The sequence below is a fragment of the Alternaria hordeiaustralica genome, assembly GCF_023758085.1.
Source record: "Alternaria hordeiaustralica strain BMP 2776 chromosome Unknown scaffold_5, whole genome shotgun sequence".
NCBI lineage: Eukaryota > Fungi > Ascomycota > Dothideomycetes > Pleosporales > Pleosporaceae > Alternaria > Alternaria hordeiaustralica.
In genome coordinates, this window is record NW_026056777.1 from 1192227 (window position 1) to 1212494 (window position 20268).

General features: G+C 54.5%; 6 protein-coding genes across 6 annotated transcripts; 2 read left to right on the top strand and 4 right to left on the bottom strand.

Annotated features, from left to right (window-relative positions):
* Positions 1-611: 611 nt before the first annotated feature.
* Positions 612-1369, bottom strand: J4E84_003744 (uncharacterized protein; the record flags this gene model as incomplete). Its single annotated transcript, XM_049386353.1, has 3 exons — positions 612-1029; positions 1088-1253; positions 1327-1369. The coding sequence occupies 3 exons, from the start codon at positions 1367-1369 to the stop codon at positions 612-614; spliced, it is 627 nt and encodes a 208-aa protein (XP_049246202.1).
* Positions 1370-1827: 458 nt separating this feature from the next.
* On the bottom strand, positions 1828-4145 carry GFA1 (glutamine--fructose-6-phosphate transaminase (isomerizing); the record flags this gene model as incomplete). Its single annotated transcript, XM_049386354.1, has 4 exons — positions 1828-3601; positions 3658-3889; positions 3989-4059; positions 4141-4145. The coding sequence occupies 4 exons, from the start codon at positions 4143-4145 to the stop codon at positions 1828-1830; spliced, it is 2082 nt and encodes a 693-aa protein (XP_049246203.1).
* A 1901-nt stretch (positions 4146-6046) lies between these two features.
* Positions 6047-8349, bottom strand: J4E84_003746 (uncharacterized protein; the record flags this gene model as incomplete). The annotated part of the gene is made up of 2 exons (XM_049386355.1): positions 6047-6214; positions 6262-8349. 2 exons carry the CDS (start codon positions 8347-8349, stop codon positions 6047-6049), a joined length of 2256 nt encoding a protein of 751 aa, XP_049246204.1.
* Positions 8350-9378: 1029 nt separating this feature from the next.
* J4E84_003747 (uncharacterized protein) lies at positions 9379-13167 on the top strand (the record flags this gene model as incomplete). The annotated part of the gene is made up of 3 exons (XM_049386356.1): positions 9379-10356; positions 10417-10506; positions 10576-13167. The coding sequence occupies 3 exons, from the start codon at positions 9379-9381 to the stop codon at positions 13165-13167; spliced, it is 3660 nt and encodes a 1219-aa protein (XP_049246205.1).
* Positions 13168-13323: 156 nt separating this feature from the next.
* On the bottom strand, positions 13324-14886 carry J4E84_003748 (uncharacterized protein; the record flags this gene model as incomplete). Its single annotated transcript, XM_049386357.1, has 1 exon — positions 13324-14886. The coding sequence occupies one exon, from the start codon at positions 14884-14886 to the stop codon at positions 13324-13326; it is 1563 nt and encodes a 520-aa protein (XP_049246206.1).
* A 328-nt stretch (positions 14887-15214) lies between these two features.
* On the top strand, positions 15215-19867 carry J4E84_003749 (uncharacterized protein; the record flags this gene model as incomplete). Its single annotated transcript, XM_049386358.1, has 3 exons — positions 15215-15270; positions 15408-15569; positions 15664-19867. 3 exons carry the CDS (start codon positions 15215-15217, stop codon positions 19865-19867), a joined length of 4422 nt encoding a protein of 1473 aa, XP_049246207.1.
* Between the last annotated feature and the right edge of the window lie 401 nt (positions 19868-20268).

Consider the following 20268-nt stretch of genomic DNA (forward strand, 5'->3'; position numbering starts at 1 on the left):
GGTGGTGAGTAAGAGCCGTCGTCCAGGGAATCTGAGGTTCCAAGGCGAGGCACTGCGCCTGGACTAGCGTCTTCCAAGGCCCTGGCGGGAAAAGGAGAGTGCTTCTCTCGTCCACCAACCATCCCTCCTGCACTCAACAATTTTGTTGCATTGCAGCGACCAGCCTTGGCCACCATGGTCGCATAATTCCGCCATCGTCTCCTGCATGGAATTGCCGCCCCAGGACTGAATCTCGCACGCGCGCACCACCTTGTCAAGCCGCATACCTCCAGCCTAAGCGTCATCGCGATCGCCTTGCGTACACTATGCACTTACGCTAGCCCACTGCAGTCGCACGAGGACATGGCCAGCGCAGCACAGCACCATTCAATACTGGAAACGCGTTTGAAAAGCACGTGGGACGATAGAGGGCTATGTAGCACGTGAGCACGTATTGTAGTACCAAAGCTACGAACACTGGTTCATCAAGAGGAGAGGGTGCGTAATGCCCAAAGTTATAGCTGCGTGATTCCATTTTGGACACGCATGCCTTCTATGAGCATATGCAAACCAGAGCCTAGTAGTGGCCCAGTCACTTGGATCTTTGTGTCCCCGTATCCTCACACCACGTCCTAGTCCACAAACTTGCCCTCAACCCACCCCCGTCTCTTGACACCCAACTCCACCGCGGCACTCCCCCAGTCCTCGCCATGATTATGTCCGCTCTTGCCATCCGCGCCACCAATCCCCGCCCTCATGAGTCCCTGCTCATCGCTCAACAGCGTCAACAGGCCAAAGATGACGGGCACATTGTTGTCAAGCTGCAAGCGCATGAGCCCATGGCTCACCGCCTCCGAGATGTACTCGAAGTGCATCGTCTCTCCCTTGATCAACACGCCAATCGCGATTATCGCGTCAAAGGGCGAGTTGGACGTCTTGGACTGCGACGCTCCAGTGAGCGCTGTGAGGTCCGAGGTGGAGCCGAGGAGGTCCGCTGCTGCGCCTACGACGCCTGTGGACGAGGATTGGATTTGTGAGGCCGAGTATAGTCTGTGGAAGTGCCTGTTAGCTTTGTGCCCGGATTACAAGGTCATATGAGGAGACATACTGCTTGACGGCATATGGCAGCTCGTAGCTCCCAGGCACGCTCTGCACGACTATGTTCTCCTCCCTGACTCCCGCTTCCTTGAGCTTCCTCTTGGTTCCCTCGAGCAGCGCATCGATGATCTTGGTGTTCCAGCGTGCGTGGATGATGCCAATGCGGAGTGCGGAGCCTGCACAGCTTCAGTCAGTCGCACAGTTGAGGTGGTGGGGGCGGGGTTGCTCGGAGCTTGCTTGCCTACTTACCATCGTACGTCTTGGGGGCGCCGGGGCCTTTGATGGTTGCCATGTTGCCGTTGCGCGTGTGCAAGTTTGTAGGTAGATTGGGAAGGTGCGATGGAACAGTGGAGTCGCTGTAGTGAAGGTCGAGCGGGAACGGCGACGGGGTGGGCTGAAGAATGCAGGAACGAGCTGCTGAGCACACCACATTGGGAGCCGCCCCGCAACCGAAAGGCAGGGATCCCGCATCGTGCAATGGTGTCATCGCGAGCAGGGGTAAGCCTCCCCCAAACGCCTCTCGTTGATTGCAATGAACTCTGGACCTGACCCGTCAAGACAGTCACGAAATGGGACAGATGTGTTTGAAATTTTGTTCATTCAATCAGAGCATCGCATCGCTCCGTGTTCTAGATATCGTAAAAGTTTCCATGCCATACACATAAGCTACATCCAAGAGCTTTCAATCGTAAATCAAATCCAAATCACACCAGCTTCTCTATCCTAGAGAACGCCATATCCATAATACATCTACTCGACGGTAACCGACTTGGCCAGGTTACGGGGCATGTCAACGTTGACACCCTCGGCAACCGCCATCCAGTACGACATGAGTTGCAGGGGAACGACGTTAATGAGACCCTGGAGAACGTCGACGTTCTTGGGCACCTCGATCTTGTCTGTCTTGTCGGTAGGGAACTCGGGGTCGTTCTCGTTGCAGATGATGATTGGCCGTCCGCTACGGGCAATGACCTGTTGGTATGCGTTGAGCGACTTGGCGAAGATGTCGTCACGGGTAAGGATCATGACGATAGGGAGGTTCTCGTCAACCAGAGCCAAGACACCGTGCTTGAGCTCACCAGACATGACAGCCTCGCAGTGAAGGTACGAGATCTCCTTAATCTTGAGAGCACCCTCGAGCGCGGTAGCGTGCTGAGAGCCACGGCCGAGAAGCAGCAGGGACTTCTGGTTCTTGAACCTCTCGCAAAGCTTCTTGATGGGTTGGTCGAGCTTGAGCACTTCCTTGAACTGGTCCGAGATCTTGGTGAGACCCTCGATGATCTCCTCCCGCCTCTTCTGCTTGGATGCACGGTCCTCACTGAGAGAGAGCGCGAACATGACCATGCAGACGAATTGCGAGGTGTAGGCCTTGGTGGAGGCAACACCGATCTCGGGACCAGCATTGATGTGCACACCGCAGTGGGTGAGGAGAGAGATGGAGGAACCGACGGTGTTGACGATACCGACAGTCAGGGCACCGCGCTCCAAGCAGTAGCGGAGAGCACCCAGGGAATCGGCAGTCTCACCAGACTGGGAGACAAAGACGCACGTGTCGTCACGGAAGACGGGTGCCTGACGGTCAAGGAAATCGGAGGCCAGCTCAACGGCGATGGGGATTTCAGTGAGCTCCTCAAAGATACCACGGACAGCCATGCACGAGTGGTACGAAGTACCGCAGGCAACGAAGATGATTCTCCTGCATCGCCTGATAGTAGAGAGGTATTGACGGAGACCACCAAGAGTGACGGTCTTGTTGACAGCATCGAGACGACCACGCATGGCGTTGACGACGGACTCGGGCTGCTCGAAAATCTCCTTCTGCATGAAGTGGTCGAAACGGCCCTTCATGATCTCCTGGAGCTGGATCTCAAGAGTCTGGATGGTGCGGACGTTGGACGAGCCGTCATCCTTGTGCAGACGGTGAATGTTGAGGGAACCCTCGTGGATGTGTGCAATGTCGTCGTCCTCGAGGTACAGGACCTTCTTGGTGTGCTCGACGATGGAGGAGGGGTCGGACGAGAGGAAGAACTCGGTGGGCATCGGGACGCCGTCGTCGGACAGGAAAGCGCGCGATTGCGATCGGTGGAGGAGCGACTTGTCGGGGGGAGCGAGCAAGTTGTTGGACTTCTTCAGCGCAACGTTGTGCGAGGCGCTCTCAGCGGGGAGAGCAGCACCCTCGTCGTTGTACTCGACATCGACGAAGTCGACCTTCATCTTCTTCTGTGTTCGTACACCGATGACGAGGGGAGAACCCTTTCGGGCCGCAACGACCTCGTGGGGGTAGTGAACGGACTTGAGGAGAAGACCAAAGGCACCCTGAAGCTCCTTGATGACGGCCTTGACGAGCGAGGGGAAGCTCAGGTCGGGGTGCTCGGTGTAGATGTACTTTGTGAGCTTGGCAATAGCCTCGGTGTCGGTCTCCGTCTCGAACTTGAAGCCCTTGCTCTCGAGCAGCGTCTTGAGCTCCTTGTAGTTTGTGATGATACCATTGTGGACGACGGAGAACTCCCAGTTGGGGTCGGACCTGGTGGGCGGTTAGTGCGTGCTCTGGGTGGTCCAAAGAACGTGGACGTGACATACCTGTGGGGATGGCAGTTGACACGCGATGGGGGACCGTGGGTGGCCCATCGGGTGTGGGCGATACCGGCGTGCGAGTCGAAGACCTTGTTGAGGTCGAAGTTCTGCTCCTCGACGAGCTTCTTCAGCGAGGCGACCTTGCCGACCTCCTTGACGGCGTAGACCTCATTCTTCTTGTCGCCGTCAATGGCAAGACCGGCCGAGTCGTAACCACGGTACTCTAGACGTTGCAGACCTGAGGGGACAGCGTGTTAGTGATCGCCCTCCAGCCCCACCAAACCACTTCCGACTCCGTGGAACGCGCGTCTGGGGGAGCGGCTGCGGGATTGCTTACCATTGATGAGTGTGTCGAGAATGTACTTCCTGTCCTTCTCCACCAGGTAGTTGATGTAGCCGAAGATACCGCTGCAGACGCCGTCGTTAGCCCGTGTCCAGAGCCTCGCTGTAGCTGCCACAGCTTCACGTAGTGGGGCGGCGGGGACTTACCACATGGCGACGAAACGAAAGTAGGGTGCTGAATATGAATGGAAGCGATTGTAAGGCAGTCGGAGTCAATTGGGCGTGTGCAAGAAAGTAGGGTGCGGGGGGAAGCAGACAGGTGTGTGAGCAGAGAAAGAGCGGTGGTGTGTTTGACTTATATCTTCCAGGGCCAAGCACTGAGCATGCCCCAGCGACGCCCTTCTCCACCCGGCCTGGCTAGCCTCGCCAATGCAGCGTATCGCACCCGTCTGTGACGCCGCTCTACCACCCTTGAATCTCGCCCTCGCAGCCCTGCGACCCTCTGCCACGCCCTCCCTCACTGTCCCCTATTTCGTCATGTCTCGCGGAATCATCCTGGTCTATCGGCTTCCGCGATGCTGCCAGCCAATAGCCCCCGCTGCTGTTCCTGACCTGATCGCCCGCTATCCATCGTTTCTCAGGGACCAAGAGGCGCAGCACCTCCAAAATAGCAACGCTAGGCCCGTTCCTCGACTATTTTCATGTCAAGATGCCAGAAATCTTCTCTTCGCAATGCTACACCGCGGCCACTATGCCACTCGCGTCCTGACGGGCGCCGCATTCGCCGCATGCGAGGCCTCAAGCTCGCCCAAAGACTGTGCTTATGGAGAGGTTTCTAATTCTGCTGCATCGTCCAATATCTTGGATCCGCTACGTCAGCGCGGGTACGGCTCCGAATTGGGAAGCCAGCGCCGTGCGTCACGACTTGACATCTCGTGTAAACTCTGTTTGGTGATCTTCTGCTGATATGGTCGACAGCTTGGAGAAAACCGATATGCGAAAACAAATCATGGCAGATGGGTGGAACCCAGTCGCTAGCTGCACCAACCTTCCCACTAACGGCGCAGGTTTACCCGCAATGTGCTCCCCACCGTGTGCAGTATTGTCTGAATCAGACGGTGAGAAGCAATATCGTCTGGCCCTGCAGGTCTGCATTTCACGCATGAGCGCCAACAACGCACACCTCACAGGAGCCAGAGAATGTCTTCAACCCGTTGTGGCCGATGCTGCCAACGAATCACGCACTGGAACCACAAACGTGGAAGATAGAGCTGAGACTTCGGGGCGTGTACGTCTGCTCAACTGCATCTGAAGTCGAACAACGGTGAGCACCTTGTAGCTACTGCGCGCTTGTTCCGCTATGGCGAAAAGCTTAGTCTACCTTTCTGCAGGTGTGAGCTCGACTATAGGAAAGCGTGCCGACAAGAACCTTTGGCCTGCGTCCGTTGGGAACGTCTGGATGCCTTAGCAGTTCGATTGTCTTGACCGCCTCTAAATTGCCATCCATACCACAAACACGGCATCTGAAACCCCACCGTAAGTGGCGTATACGAACATCAGCCGCACATGCACGCCTTGACAACAGTCGTGCCGTTGCATTCGTGCCGACTCCTCATTCCGGTCTTTCCGCGCCCTGCATGTACTTCGTATCCTACTCGCCAAAGGTTGCACCAGTATTGTATCGTCTCGTATCGCGGCCCTGGTCAGCAGCTAGGTATCCCCGCTGCATCTTCGGAGAAATAAACACACCATTTGCCTCACCCCGTTTCAGATGCTGCTTGCCGGTTTAAGGACACATCACAGCATTGAACACGCCCAAGCACATATGCAATGTTTTCACACTTATGTCACAGTGCAGTTAACATTGAAAAGCAAAAAGAGAGACTAGTCAAGTTCTACAATGATTCAACTATGTGAGAGCTCGAGCCTAGCCGCTTCTACTCATCGAACGTGCACGTGGACTAGACCGCGAAAAAGTGCGCCCGAACCCAAACCTGCCTAGCGTAACTTCTATGATGAGAGATAACCAAAGATGAGTGCTGATGTACATCGCTGAAATGCTACATGCAATGCAAAACGAGAAATAAGGTAATTTGCGATTGGGAACCGTCGACTACCTGCTGTCACAGTAGCCGGGAGCCTTGGGAGCACCTCCGTGGATCCAGCTCTGGACAGTGAGAGTTGTGGTATATACCATGCCAACCGCCCCGATGATGCAAAGCAGTACGTCCAATACACGTGCAGTGGTTGTGCGCGCGACAGCCCGGTAATGGAGCAAGGGCTACGTATTGTTAGCAATGAGCAAGTCACAGGAAGATGTGTGCTTACAGGATAGATGAAGACCAGCGGGATGCAGGCAAAGCTTCCTACCAGACTGACAAACTTGTCCAAGTCACCCGCACCAGCCCAAGCAAGGCAAGCGCACACCAAGACCATGAAGAATCGGAAGAAGTTCTTCTTCCACTTGACGTACGGGTTGTACTTGCCTGTCCTACTGAACAACTGCTGGCTGGTAATCTCGATTGCCGGGTAGATCTGTAGTGGCGTAGATAGCAAGATAGCGAGCGAGTAGATAAACTGAACGCCGTTGACGAATCTGTTATCCTGGGGCATGTTGAGAAGTACCACAGTCTTCGTCTTGGATCCAAACGCTGCGTACGAAAGGGCTCCGGCGCTGAGGAAGATGACAGTGATGATGATCATGACACCTCCCAGGACCTTGGGAAACTTCTTCGGGTCTTTCATGCCGGTCTGGATAGGGATGATGAGACCGATGCCTTCGAATGTGAAGATGGCGGTACCGATGAACAGCGTCCAGTCTTTGGCGTTGAAGTTGACGATGTCGGAGATACCGCCCTGGTCAACGATGGTGAAGAGATCGTAGTAGTACAGGTATACGAGACCCATGAGGATGAAGAGATCTGCCACCAGTGCGAGCTTCTGAATGTTGTTGATGTTGCGGTAGAGCGACAACGGCAAGAAGATGACCATCTGCATCATGATCATGTACTTGATGTCGATGAAGGTCTTGCAGTTGGATACTGCAAGAACAAAGGCTTGCAGGTTCTCAGACACAAAGACGATGTAGGCAGATGAGAAGCCGATCTGGGATATGACAAGCGAAGAGTTGATCATGTTGCGCATCCAGTTTCCGTAGAGATGAAAGCCCATGTCACCGAACGAGTGCTCTACCACGAGCCGGGTGGAAACAAGCAAGACAAAGCAGGCATACGAGAGACCCGCGACACCAAGGAGTACCACATTGGAAAAGAGCATGCCGCCGTTAAGGAAGGCTCGGGGCAGGAACAAGACACCAGTGCCAACAAACGACTTGAGGAGCAGCATGGCTGCACCTGTGGGGCTGCCGGTGCCGGTCTTCTTCGCTTTGCGCTTTCTTCGCTTGCCAGGGGTGAGCAGTGCGCTCGACTCGCCGTACTCACGGTCTTCGTCTTCGCTCTGCGCGCCGGAATCCAGAGCATCAGAGGAGAAGTATTCGTCCGGTCCCAACACCTCGTCGTCTTCTTCGAGAGATTCACCGGCGAAGTGGCCATATAACGTGAGGAACTCCAAGAAGTTGCTGGTAAAGACCTGCGGCGGTGGGCGCGCCTGTCGGACTGTTCCATAGCCAGACGGGCCTGGGCCGGGTGAGGGACTCCCAGCGGCTCTGCGCAAGTAGTTTCGTCTGAAGCCACCAGGCTGGCGAATGGAGTCGATGTCGAGTGCTTCGTCTTCAGGACGACGTCGCGAACCGTGGAAGCTCTTGCTGCGCTGCAACTTGCCCTGCTCTTCCGCCGCCTGCTGCTCGCTCCACCTGTAAATCTGTCGCGTGATGTCGCCGCCCTGGAGTTGCAAGCTCGAAAACTGCTCCTCGTCTTCCTCGGGCCTCGTTCCAGTTGATTGGGCATCGTCATCGCCTATTCTTCCACGATTTGACCTGCTTGGTGAGGCATAGTGGCCTACCAGATGCCGGCGCACGATCTCGGGGTCTTCGTACGGCACAGGCGAGCGACCGCGGCCGTCAAAGGAACCGTAGTTGCTAGGCGGGCCACGAGGAGGCGCGTCTTGGGCGGGGGACAGTGGGCGTATCGGAGGTGTGCCGAACCGTGGGGGTGAATTGCCCAGTGACTCTTTCAGCGCCGAAGAAAGGTTCGACTCGGCTGGGCCGGGCAGCGACGACTGCGGGTCTGCGCGTCCAGGCAGTGGTGTCTGTATCGACGACGAGTTTGCCGTCTGGGTCTGGGAGGGTGTTGGTATTTGGCGTACGGCAGGTGTGCCGTTGGGTAGGGAAGGAACGGGCGAGCCCCGTCGCGCGACAGAGCCTGCGCGAACAGACTGCGTATCGGGAGAACTTCGTCGAGAATCTCGCGACGACGGCACCGCCTGGGGGTTCGTCGAGGTCGAACGCTCACCCGACATGTTGGGCTGCGTGTGTGGTGTTGTGGAGCCGCAGTGAACTTTGTGATAAGGAACGCGAGCTTCGGCTACCTGCGTCTAACGTCGCAAAGGGAATGCTGAGCGATAAAACACGCTACGGGTAGTTATATGGATGGCGTGGCCAGTGGACACATACCGCGAGGCTTCGAGATGCTACGCGTACTGTACAGCAACAAGAGGGAGACGCGCAGAAGAAGCAAGGAAAGCTGAGTCGGGCTGCTTCGAGGCCTGTGCCGAGAGGTTGAGGTCATCCGTCGATTCGCCGGAGAGATGTGGCGCCCCACGCGCGGGATGACCATGTCACACCGTTGGAAGCCCTGCATCTTTCCACCGAGAAGCGAGCGCTAAGCCGCCAAGTGAAGCATAGCAGAAGACTTTACTGTTGGCGATGTAGATGCGGCGTCATCGCTCCTCGGGTGTGTTGCCCTGTGGTTACCCTCAGCTGTTCAGTTCATGTCTCGCTCCTACACCTCACCATCTAACGCTCATCGGCGCATCCCGTGCACGGCCTGACCGGAGCCGCAGTGACACCCCGTGCCACGAACATTGAACCAGGTTCCCGATGCCGAGACCATGACGAATGCGGACGACGACCAGACGACCAGGCTTACCCTGCCGCGGACACGCTCCAACTTTGCAACCCGCACAGCACGAGATGAGAGTGCGCGACTGCATCGACGCTCGTTCGTACAGCATTCACCACCACCTGACGAGGAAACACCGCTTCTGCCAAGCAGTGGACGCCAGCTTCCAGCTGATGCAGATGTCTACGATGGCGCTCAAGGGACGGGGAGCAAGCAGAGAGGGATGAGCAGCTGGTTCTCGAGCATCCTCCAGACATCACGATCCAATTTAGCGAAGGAGCCAAATAATGACAGCAAACGACACTCAGCCAGCGAAACCACCAAACCAAGGCCTGGCGCTTTCCCCAGACCCGTTGGAGGTACCGACAAACTAGGCACTTTCGCTGGAGTTTTCGTACCGGTAACCCTCAATGTCTTGTCGATTTTGATGTTTCTCAGATTCGGCTTCCTTCTCGGTCAAGCTGGCTTGATTGGCATGATGGGTATGCTGATAGCAGCTTATGCCATCAATCTCTTAACTACGTTGAGTATTTCCGCTGTTGCCACCAATGGCACGGTTAGAGGAGGAGGCGCGTACTACTTGATCTCCCGCAGCCTGGGGCCAGAGTTCGGCGGATCGATAGGCATCGTCTACTATCTTGGCTCAGTCTTCAACACCTCGCTCAACGCTGTCGGTCTCATCGACTGTCTTATCGAGAACTTCGGTAGCAATGGAGGTGACATGGCAGAGTGGCTACCTCAAAGCTACTGGTGGCAGTTCCTCTGGGCTACCTTGGTTCTAGCCGCGTGCACACTTATCTGCCTTGCTGGAAGTGGGCTCTTCGCACGCTGCAGTAACGGCCTACTTCTAGTCTTGTTGGTCGCGACTATCAGTATTCCTCTGTCCGCTGTGTTCAGGCCTCCGTTCGAGAACCCAAAAGAAGACATTGTTTTCACAGGCCTCAGCATGGACACGTTCCGTCAGAACTTACTACCCCACTTCACGCGAGGAGCCGCGGGAAGTGTCGATCATCACCGAGAGAACTTCCAAGATCTTTTTGGTATTCTCTTCCCAGCTACGGGAGGGATTCTGGCCGGTGCAAGCATGAGTGGCGACCTCAAGCACCCAAGTAAAGCCATCCCGAAAGGGACATTGTACGGCATAGGTCTGACCTTCATTCTTTACACACTCGTTATCTTCGCTATGGCGGCGTCAATAGCACGCGAAACTTTCTACAACAACACAAATGTCATCCAGCTGACCAACATATCTGGCGCGGTCGTGCTTGCTGGCGAGATGGCGACATCCTTATTCTCGGTACTCATGGGTGTTATTGGTTCAGCCAAGCTCCTCCAGGCTCTTTCTCGCGACAATCTTATTCCTGGACTTTCGATCTTTGGACAGGGCACGAAGAAATCCGATGAGGTAGGATGTCTACATTATCTTTGCTATGTCCATACTAACCACGTAGCTTCATCTGCACAGCCGATCTACGCCATCATCATCACTTTTATCATCGCTCAGATCACAATGTTTGCCGACATCAACCAGATTGCTTCATTTATCACAATGACGGTAAGTGCTCCCTATTACTCTACCAGTCGTCAGTCAAACTCTATCTGTTTAAATCCTAACATTCTCTAGTATCTCATGACATTTCTCGTTACCAACTTGGCCTGTTTCTTACTCAAGATCGGTTCTGCCCCAAACTTCCGGCCCTCCTTCCACTACTTCAACTGGCCCACAGCTGCTGTTGGGACGGTTGTCTGTGGAGGTACCATGTTCTTCGTCGACGGCTTCTATGCATCTGGATGTGTAGCTCTGCTCATGATTATCTTCCTGCTGATTCACTACACTACCCCACCTAAGCCATGGGGTGATGTGAGTCAGGGTCTCATCTATCACCAAGTGCGAAAGTACCTGCTGCGCTTGCGTCAAGAGCATGTCAAGTTCTGGAGACCCCAGATCTTACTCTTGGTCAATGATCCGCGGCGGCAGTATAAATTGATCCAATTCTGCAATTCGCTGAAGAAGGGAGGTCTCTTCGTACTTGGGCACGTCATTGTCTCTGATGACTTCGGGGAAGCTGTGCCAGAAGCAAGACGACAACAGCAGTCTTGGACAAAGTATATCGACTTCTCCAGGATCAAAGCGTTCGTGAACATCTCTATATCTCCTGCCGTCGAGTGGGGCGCTCGCAACCTTGTTCTGGGTGCAGGGCTAGGTGGTATGCGGCCAAACATAGTTGTCATGGGCTTCTACAACCTACCCGAGATGAGGCAAGCGCAGCCTTCCATTGGCATACCTTCGCCCCAACCATCACGCCCATCCAGCAAAGCTACGAACCATCCCATCTCTCGGAAAGCAATCCAAGCAGCAGCCAGGCGACGCGTCACAGGAAACACCCATAGCATGCTTCCCACCGATGCTATGAAACCAGAAAACGCAATTGCTATACGCAGTTATGTCACTGTTATCGAAGACCTGATTCTCCGGTTGCAAGCAAATGTCGCTATAGGCAAGGGGTTCCAGGAACTCGAGGTGCCCCCTACCAAGCCTACGGTGAAACAAAAAGCGTTCAGCTTCATTGGTCTTAATGACATTGATATCGAGGATTCGTCAAAGAAGTACATTGATCTCTGGCCGATTCAAATGTCAGCCGAGGTCGCTACTACTGGCGATGAGCCAATCCGCAAGAATGTACTGACCACGAATTTCGACACGTATACACTCATCCTGCAGCTTGGATGCATCTTACACACGGTACCGTCTTGGAAGCGCATGTACAAGTTGAGAGTCTGTGTTTTTGTGGAGTATGAGACGGACGTCGAGGAAGAGCGAAGTCGCGTTACTACATTGCTGCGTAATCTGCGCATTGAGGCTGAAGTCTACGTCTTCTGGTTGTCCTCCGGAGATTTGAGCATGTATGAAGTCATCATCAACGGAAGAGATGATGGTCACCTTGATCAGACTGGTCGTGATATCGATTACTCGCTGGAAGACGAGCGATGGTGGCAAGACATCAAACGACTGCGTCAGCCCGAGAGTTTGAGTGCGAGCCAGGAACTAGCACAGACTGTCGATATTCTTGAAGCCGTCACCAGTTGGCCTATTGCCTCGTTCCAACATGGTAGGCAAGAGACGAACCCAAAGCGCTTCTCAGCCCTGCGCAAGATGCTACGTAAAGCAAAAAGTAGAACGTCTGTTGGCAATCTTGGGGACGGGGCAAGGGCCAAAATGCAAAGCCAAAGAATACCAGTCCAGCTACTTGAAGACAGCGATAGCGACACTCAACCATCCTCAGCCGGCGGAAGGGAAGACGATGCTGATGACGAAGCAATGGCTTCTGATAGCGAGGCAGTCGTTAGTGGCAGCAACTTCGACGAATACGACTTGGATGCATCGAGTGATGAGAGTGATCAGAACGGGCAGAGAATGTCACTAAGAAGACGCAAAACGGCACCCAGCACCTCTTTCTTCACCAGGCAGCTGGATCTCCGTAAGGCCATTTGGAAAAGTTCACGGAAGGACAGTACCTCGCAGAAAGATGACCGACCGACCACACAGTCGGTAACACCACTCAAACCGCACCCAGACGCCGTTGCCTCTGACACAGCTATTCTTCACGCCGGAGAGCGAGCCCAGTCCCAAAGTGTAGCCAGTTCATCCTCTCAGCGCTCTGGATCCTCACGAGCCGCTGTCAAACCGCCTACAATGCGTCGGCAGTCACTGCCCAAGTTCACATCGAATCCAACTCCCCGAACAGCGATATCATCGGAAGAAACGGCCGGCCCATCGATAACATTCGTCGATACGCCCAAACCAGCAACAGCCAACAAACAAGACCCCATTGTGACATCTGGAGAGCCCTCTCAACTCGCCGCAGAAAATACACCAGCAAATTCCAGTCCCCACTCAGCCGCAGCATCATCTCACCAACCTACTGACACGGGTACCGCCTCGCCAGCTTCCGGGTTCCCTGCCCAACAAGCCATCCCTCTCTCCTTCAACGACCTACCGTGTCGCGCTCAACATCTTATCCTGAACGAGCTTATACGGAAGCATTCTGATGAAACGGCAGTTGTGTTTACTACGCTTCCTAGTCCTATTGAGGGTACTTGTGAAAGTGAGGCAGAGAGTGTCAAATACATTAGCGATTTGGAGGTCCTGTGCCAAGGCTTACCGCCGGTACTGTTGGTGCATAGTAATAGTATGACCGTCACTATGAATTTGTAGAAAGACCAGAGTTTGAAGAGAGAGGTAGAACGTAAGTTGTATAATTTAGATAAGCATCGAGACGCTAGTAGATCGCATTCCATGAAATTGATACATAGCGATGAAGTCGCAAGAACGAGGTGGTGGTATCATTAATGCTACAACTCAAAGTCTAAACTACTCGCTATCATCCTCGCTACTCGACATCTCTGCGTCTTTCTCAACGACCTCTTCTTCCTCTTCATCTGGCTTGCCCGTCATGGAGAAAGCCTTCAGACACGTAATCCTGGTACCAGTCGAAGAGGTTCCAAGCAACTTGCCGACCTGCGCCGCTGTGAAACCCTCTGCCTTGCCCGCATCATCACTCTTCAGCTCGTCCGTGCTCAAGGACCAGAAGCGCACTGTGCCATCGCTGCTACCAGTGACGATGAGGAAATTTGTTTGCGAGAGCTGGACGATTTGAAAGTCCTTGACACGGCCTGTCATGCCTGCTGCTGGACCACCGAGTTGAGCGACTAATCTGCTAGCAGGAACTTCATCTTTGTTCTTCTCTGACGATTCAGTCGGTATCGTGGTGTTCGTGTCGAAGAGAAGAACGCGGCCATCCTCGGTTGAGACGAGTAGCGTGCCCGGATGCGACTCCGACGGCAGGTAGTGCATCTGATGGATCTTAGTCCTCGGGGTCGGTGCAATCTTTGCTTTTGGCTTGGATTCGATGTTGAAAACGACGATGCCGCGCTCGAAGCCCACGGCGAACTCCTCGCCTTCCTTGTCCCATATGACTCGTCTTCCCTCACCGGATGCGAAGCGCCCTTCGCCTACGGCGGTGAGGATGTTGCGGTCAAAGTTGAGCACGCCGGCTTTCTTTCCTGTTACGAGGTTCCAGAGTCGCATGCACTTTTCGCCTTTGCCTACGCTCAGCATGAGCTTCATGCTAGGGTGGACGGCGAAATCATTAATTCCAGAGGGTACTTCACCGGGTCCGGCTGTGTCTCCACTGGGTCGGCCTTGGGGCTTCGGTATTGGCGCTTTGATGGTTGAGAGGGCAGTCCAGTCGCGTGTTCTCGTGATGGCGATAGTGCTGTCTTCAGCGGAGCTGAGGAGCTTACTCCTGGTTGGGAAGTAGAGGGCTGTGATGTTTGACGAGTGGTGAAGCAATGAGCCGAGTTCCTTGTTCTTGGGATTCTCAGTAATGGAGCCGCCATGGAGAGAAGGCAGCTTTGGTCTGAGTTTTGAGGCGACTGGGGGGGCGGTCGAGATGGAGTAAAGGTTGATGCGCTCATCGGTGCTGCCTGTAGCTAACGTGATTTTGGACGTCTCATTCGAGAGCGGAGACAGGGCAAGACAGCGGATGGAGGATGAATGGGCGTTGAAAAGAAATGTGTCGGTAAAATCTACTTTTGGCCTGTCCGTCTCAGGTGTCGATGCATCATCCTGTCCGGTGAAGAGACTGCTGGGGATGGATGCCGCGAATCCATGCAGAACTCTCTCGTAGGAGCCGGTTATGACTTGCACAGTCGTGACATCTGGGACGGAATCTTCGCTTTTTGCAGTGGAATCGATCTGGAGTTTGCTCATGCTCAGGTCCATCTTCCCGTTGGCTGCACCTTCCTTGCCATTGCGGATCGTCGTTTCCTTGGTCGCCGGCTGTTTTGTGGTCGAGGCAGCAGCGCCCTTGGAGCTCTTCAGCGCCTTCGCCTTGGCGGCGCTCTCGGCGGTCTCTCTCTTTCTCTTTGCCATTGTCGATAACTCGTCGTTGTTTCGCGCAGCCGTCGCGTCTTGCGATCCAGAAGTTTTTGATGCAGACGGCAGGGCTAGGCCGGGTGGAGTAAGGCGCAGCTAGTGTCCCAAGGTTGGCCCAATGAACCAGGCTAGGCAGGGCTTATCACGGCCATCCCTGCAATGCGGCGTGAGCAGCCCTTCCCTCACGTTCTCGCAGTCCCGCCCATCAGTCCAGCATATCGCAAAACACATTTCCATCAACCAACGCGACCAATAACCCCGATAATTCATCACAACGGCGGCACTCGTGGATAACGGATGTCGGCCACCGTTCGTCGGTCTTCATATGTCCCTCGACAGTTTACGGGAAACCTTACGCCAGGAGAAGACAAATGAAGCCGCGTAAGTCAAAGTCCACGACTATCCATCGCGTTTGCAATTTGGCCGATGGAATCGACTAAATGCACCGATGCGACAAGGAAAAATCGCTCGTTTTAGTTTATTTGCGTGTTGTGGTGGTGCTAATTCAATGTCCCCAGATTCACATCCGCGACGTTGGAGCGCCATCTCCGGGCACTCTGGAAGGTCACGGGCTGCTGCAATGCCGCTCTGAACGGCCACCAGCCCGTAGCAGACGACTTCGTCTATGGCGAACCTGACGAAGAGGAACGTCGTTTTCTCGACCAAAACGACATCTCACAGTAAGATGCCTCCTGTCCCTAGTACCATGCACCTACTCGTCGCCAATGTTCACGTTGTCGTCGTTCCACTCTGCTAACACGGTCGCGTCTCTAGAGGTCGACGCTTCAACGATGCAACGCTGCCCTTCCCAGTGGCCGATACTGACCATCAGCCACCACTCCCTGCTACCCTACCCTTTCAGAATCCAACCAAGACCTTCACCAAGCCGTCGCCATCCCCCGTCGTCGGCACCCCAAGCCTCGAAGAGCAACTTCGTGCCGCCTCAGCTTCGCCGTCCGTTGCGACGCAAACCTTACCTTCAGTCGAATCGTCATTACAAAGCGACGTTATCCACGTTGTCCCCCGCGTAAAGGCTGCCTCACATGCTGCATCGCCCACTACAGAAGATGAGGTAGCAAACAATGCCCAACCCGACGCGACCCTTGCTGTCCAGGCTCCAGGCAATCAAGAACATTCCCCTCGCGACAAAACTACGGTCGACCCAAGTGCTGTTGCATCCCCGACGGCCGACGACACGAATGCTGCTACCCTCCCCGACGGATCTTCGTCGAGTGCCACCACGGACGCCAAACCGAAGCCACCACAAGTCGTTCATCTACCACCAAAAGAAATTCAAGAGGCCAGACTGCAGGAGACGGAGCGAAAATTGGACAAAGCTGCCGAGAAGGAGCGAAGAGAAGAGGAACGGCTTACCATCCCACCCACGAATGCGCCCGTCGACGTTTCTTCCCCGTCATCGACCGTCGGGCCCTACTCCCAAGCAACACCGCACGCGCAACACCATTCGCCTGATACCAGTCCTGATTCGGAGACTTACAGGGAGCGCAACAACGTCCCGTTGCCAAACGACGATGTCCTCGACCCCGCCGCGCAGCAAGTTAAAGATGACCACGAGCGTGCTCTGCACAAACGAATGAAAGAAGCAAGAGAGAACGCCCGAGCAAGAGAAGATGACTCCCCTACACCAGACATCGAGCAACAGATCGAAGACGAACAGGCGATACGGTTGGCGCGCGATGGGAAGAGTCGTCTGAGCGAGTCCCAGCCCTCCGGGGACGTACATTCGTTGACGGAGGGTGTGGACGGCGGTTACCGTGCGGCAAAAACAGAAGAAGAAGACTCGATCGGAACAAAGACTGTTCATGATGTTGCCATTGACTCTTTACCAACTCCAACGACCGTTGCCGCGGAGCCTTCGACTGTGGACCGCGACAATGCCGACCAAGCCATCGACCACCAACAGGCCTCTCCTACCGCCGACCATCCCACACCTCCCGCTGACATCGATATTGAAATGCGCGACGTACCATCCCTGGATGCACAAACAACGACCTCGCCCCAACATCCAACATCCCGTCCCGGGCGTATGACTACCCGCGTCGCCTCTGGAGCAATACGACAGAAATCTGTCTCTGAAATTATAGCTGAGAAGGCAGGACCGAAAGCCATACCAACCCCCCGCTCAAGTAATCATTCGGCATCTACAAGTCCTCCAAGACCAAGAACAGCTCGCAATAAGTCACAAGAAGTCTCGACCGTCGTATTCGCCAAGAAGACACCGACACGGGCATCGAAAGCCCTGCAATCGTACAACGAAGATTATGCGTCGCTCCAAGGTGCTTCGGAAGATTCGAGCCGAGATTATCTAGAGGGTCTTTTCAAGTACCAGGCTCACCACCCGCCTAGGTCTGTACCTCTGCAGGAACTTGTAGCATCTGCAAGGAAGACGGTGTCGACGGCTGGTACGCTTGCGATGATTCGTGAACATCAAGACTACAAGATTTTGAAGAGAGTGTACCAGTTGCAGAATGCCAACCGATGGTCCTTGAGGCAACTCCAGAAAGCCGTCGAACCTGAGCGTCCATTTACCCACCAGGATCAAGTGCTTCTCGACATGAAGTGGATGCACACAGACTTCAAGGAAGAGAGGAAATGGAAGAAAGCACTTGCCGCTACTTTTGCGGAATGGTGTGCCGAGTACGTGGCCAGTACACCTGAAGAACGATCAACGCTACGGGTCAATGCATGCATTCCAAAGTCGGCTAGGCGTGCGAGCAACGACGAGGAGATGAATGATGCTCCTACGCCAGAGCTTGTCCACTCGAGTACGCACGAGACGGAGAGTGAGTCATACGGTGATGAGGACGATGTACTTACTCCCGTCAACGCCAGCCCCCCTACAGGTCTATTCTCACTAGGCTTCAACGACGTGGTCATGAAGATCGACCGCACACCTGCCAGTGATACTATGTTCCGGGAACTGCCTCTTTACGACCCGATGTTCGAGGGCTCCAGCGACACCAACCCGTTCTCTCTCTCAGAGCCACCCATCCTTCCCGTTTCCAAGTTCGTCACTGGAAAGCTGGTCTCGCAAATACGAGGGCCACCCAAGAAGCGTAGCAGGTATGACTATGACTCTGAAGACGAGCCGTCTTCGCCGCCTAGTCGATCTGGTACGTCAGCCGAACATTCAATGCCATCCACACCAGGTCGACGCCTATTCTGTCGCAACGACTTACCGCCGGAAATGACCAATGTCGCCTTGTTCAACGCGGAGAACAAGCATGTTCGCGACCGACTTCAGGCTGCCCATCAATTCAGACCACCTACAGAGTTCAACATGCCCACTATTGCCTTCTTCGAAAACCGCACGCCCTCTCAGTGGCTGTGGGAAGAAGACCAAAAGCTACGGGCGTTGGTGAAAGAGTATACATTCAACTGGTCCCTGGTCTCTCAGCAGCTTTCGTTACCTTCGATGTTCGTGTCCGGATCCGGTCGACGAACGCCATGGGAATGCTTTGAACGCTGGGTGCAGCTTGAAGGTCTTCCGGCGGAGATGTCCAAGACACAGTACTTCCGCACCTACCAAAGCCGACTGGAGCAAGCCAACAAGACCGTTTTCGCTCAGTTCCAGGCTCAACAGCAGCAGCAACAGCAACAAGGCCAGACCCCAGGTCAACCGCGCAGAAGACCCACGACTACGCCAATACGAGTAGAAAGAAGGCGAGAAAACAGACATCTCGCTATCATCGATGGCATGCGTAAGCTGGCCAGAAAGCGCGAGTCTGCTGCCCACAAGCAAGCGGAGTCTCAGAAAGCCGCTGCGCTTCGAAAAGCACATGAGCCTGCGCCACCCAAACAGACAACCCTAACGCCACAAGAGTTTAGTCGTATGAAGTGGGAACGCGAAGAGAAAATGAAGCAAAGGCACATTGCGCAGGAGATGATGGCTAGGGTAAGAATCATGTCCCTACACGATGAGTACACCACTGACGGAGAACAGCAACAAATGATGGCGCGGCAGCAGGCCCAAATACAGGTGCAACCAGGAATGGCGAATGGTGTGAACCAGATGCAACGTAACGGGACACCCGGGGGCACAAACAATGTTCCTCCGCAAATGGCTAATGCGTCTCTGCAACAGGGGCAGAATGGCCCGGCAATGGCGGCCCGCGCACACCAATCTCAACAGGGAATGCAAGCTAATTTTGCTAACGGCAACATGTCTGGCATGTCGATGGGCACACCGGGCGTTCCCCAAGCACAAATGCAAGGCAACATGCAGAACACCCAGCGTATGGGACCGCCGGACCAGATGCGCATGGCCATGCAAAGAGGCCAATTTAACGCTACGCAACAACACCAGTTCCAACTCCAACAGCAACAGATCAACATGGCTAGCAATCTCACCCAAGGGATGGGAATGAACGGTATTCCTAATGCGAACATGATGACACCCGTTTCCAATCAGAACGGTGGAATGAACGGGAACATGAACAACTCCATGAATGGGATGGCAAACACCGCTGGATCCCCACGAATGAGCCAGGGCAATGGTAACATGCAAACACCGTCCCGCCCCCTATCGAGTGGGCACATGCCTCAGCTCCTAGCTTTCCAGAACCAGATCAAGGGACAACATCCGGAATGGACACCAGAACAAGTTTCGAAACAGGCCTCCGACCACCTCAACCGTTACCTGGCTAAGCAACGTACGCAGGCATCATTGAGTCAGCAGGCAATGAGCGCAGCAGCTGGATCGCCTGGCATATCTCCTTCTCCGCAAATGGCGAATAATCAGTATTTCCAGCAGAACGGTAGCATGGCCAACGCTCCTCAAACAAACGCGGTACAGAATTATCAGGCCCAATTGGTCCAACAACAACGGCTGATGGCAAGACAGCAGGCTGGCAGTCCTGGATTGAACGCCCGACCACCTAGTCGGAGCGCCACGCCTCAGAATCCACAGATGCAACAAAGTCCCGGTATGCAGCAAGCACAGATTAACCGGTCTTAAGGAATCTGATTGGCAAAGAGAGCGCCTCTGCGAGGCCCCGTCACCCTTGGCTCGTATATAATTTTAATGTTCCTGCTTAGCGTTGTTCTTCTAGCGTGGGAAAGTCTGGTTTTTTTTTTGCGATGTGTGGGCGTACCCATGAGAAGCATGGTGTTTGTGGCGTTGAATGGCGCTCACGCAGTCGCTCAAGGCAGTGGTTTGTATTAGGGGAAAACTCTTTGTGTCGCTTTTGCCAGCGACACCCATCATGTCTTGGTGATGGGCCTCCGAAGCAATATGTAGCTGTCTGAATATCATGCAACTCGAGCATAACATCGAGATACAAACATCTTTGAATCGCGTCCCTTGCCGTGTACTGAGGCGACTTGTGGACTGTGTGGCTAAGCCGCAGGACCTGCCAT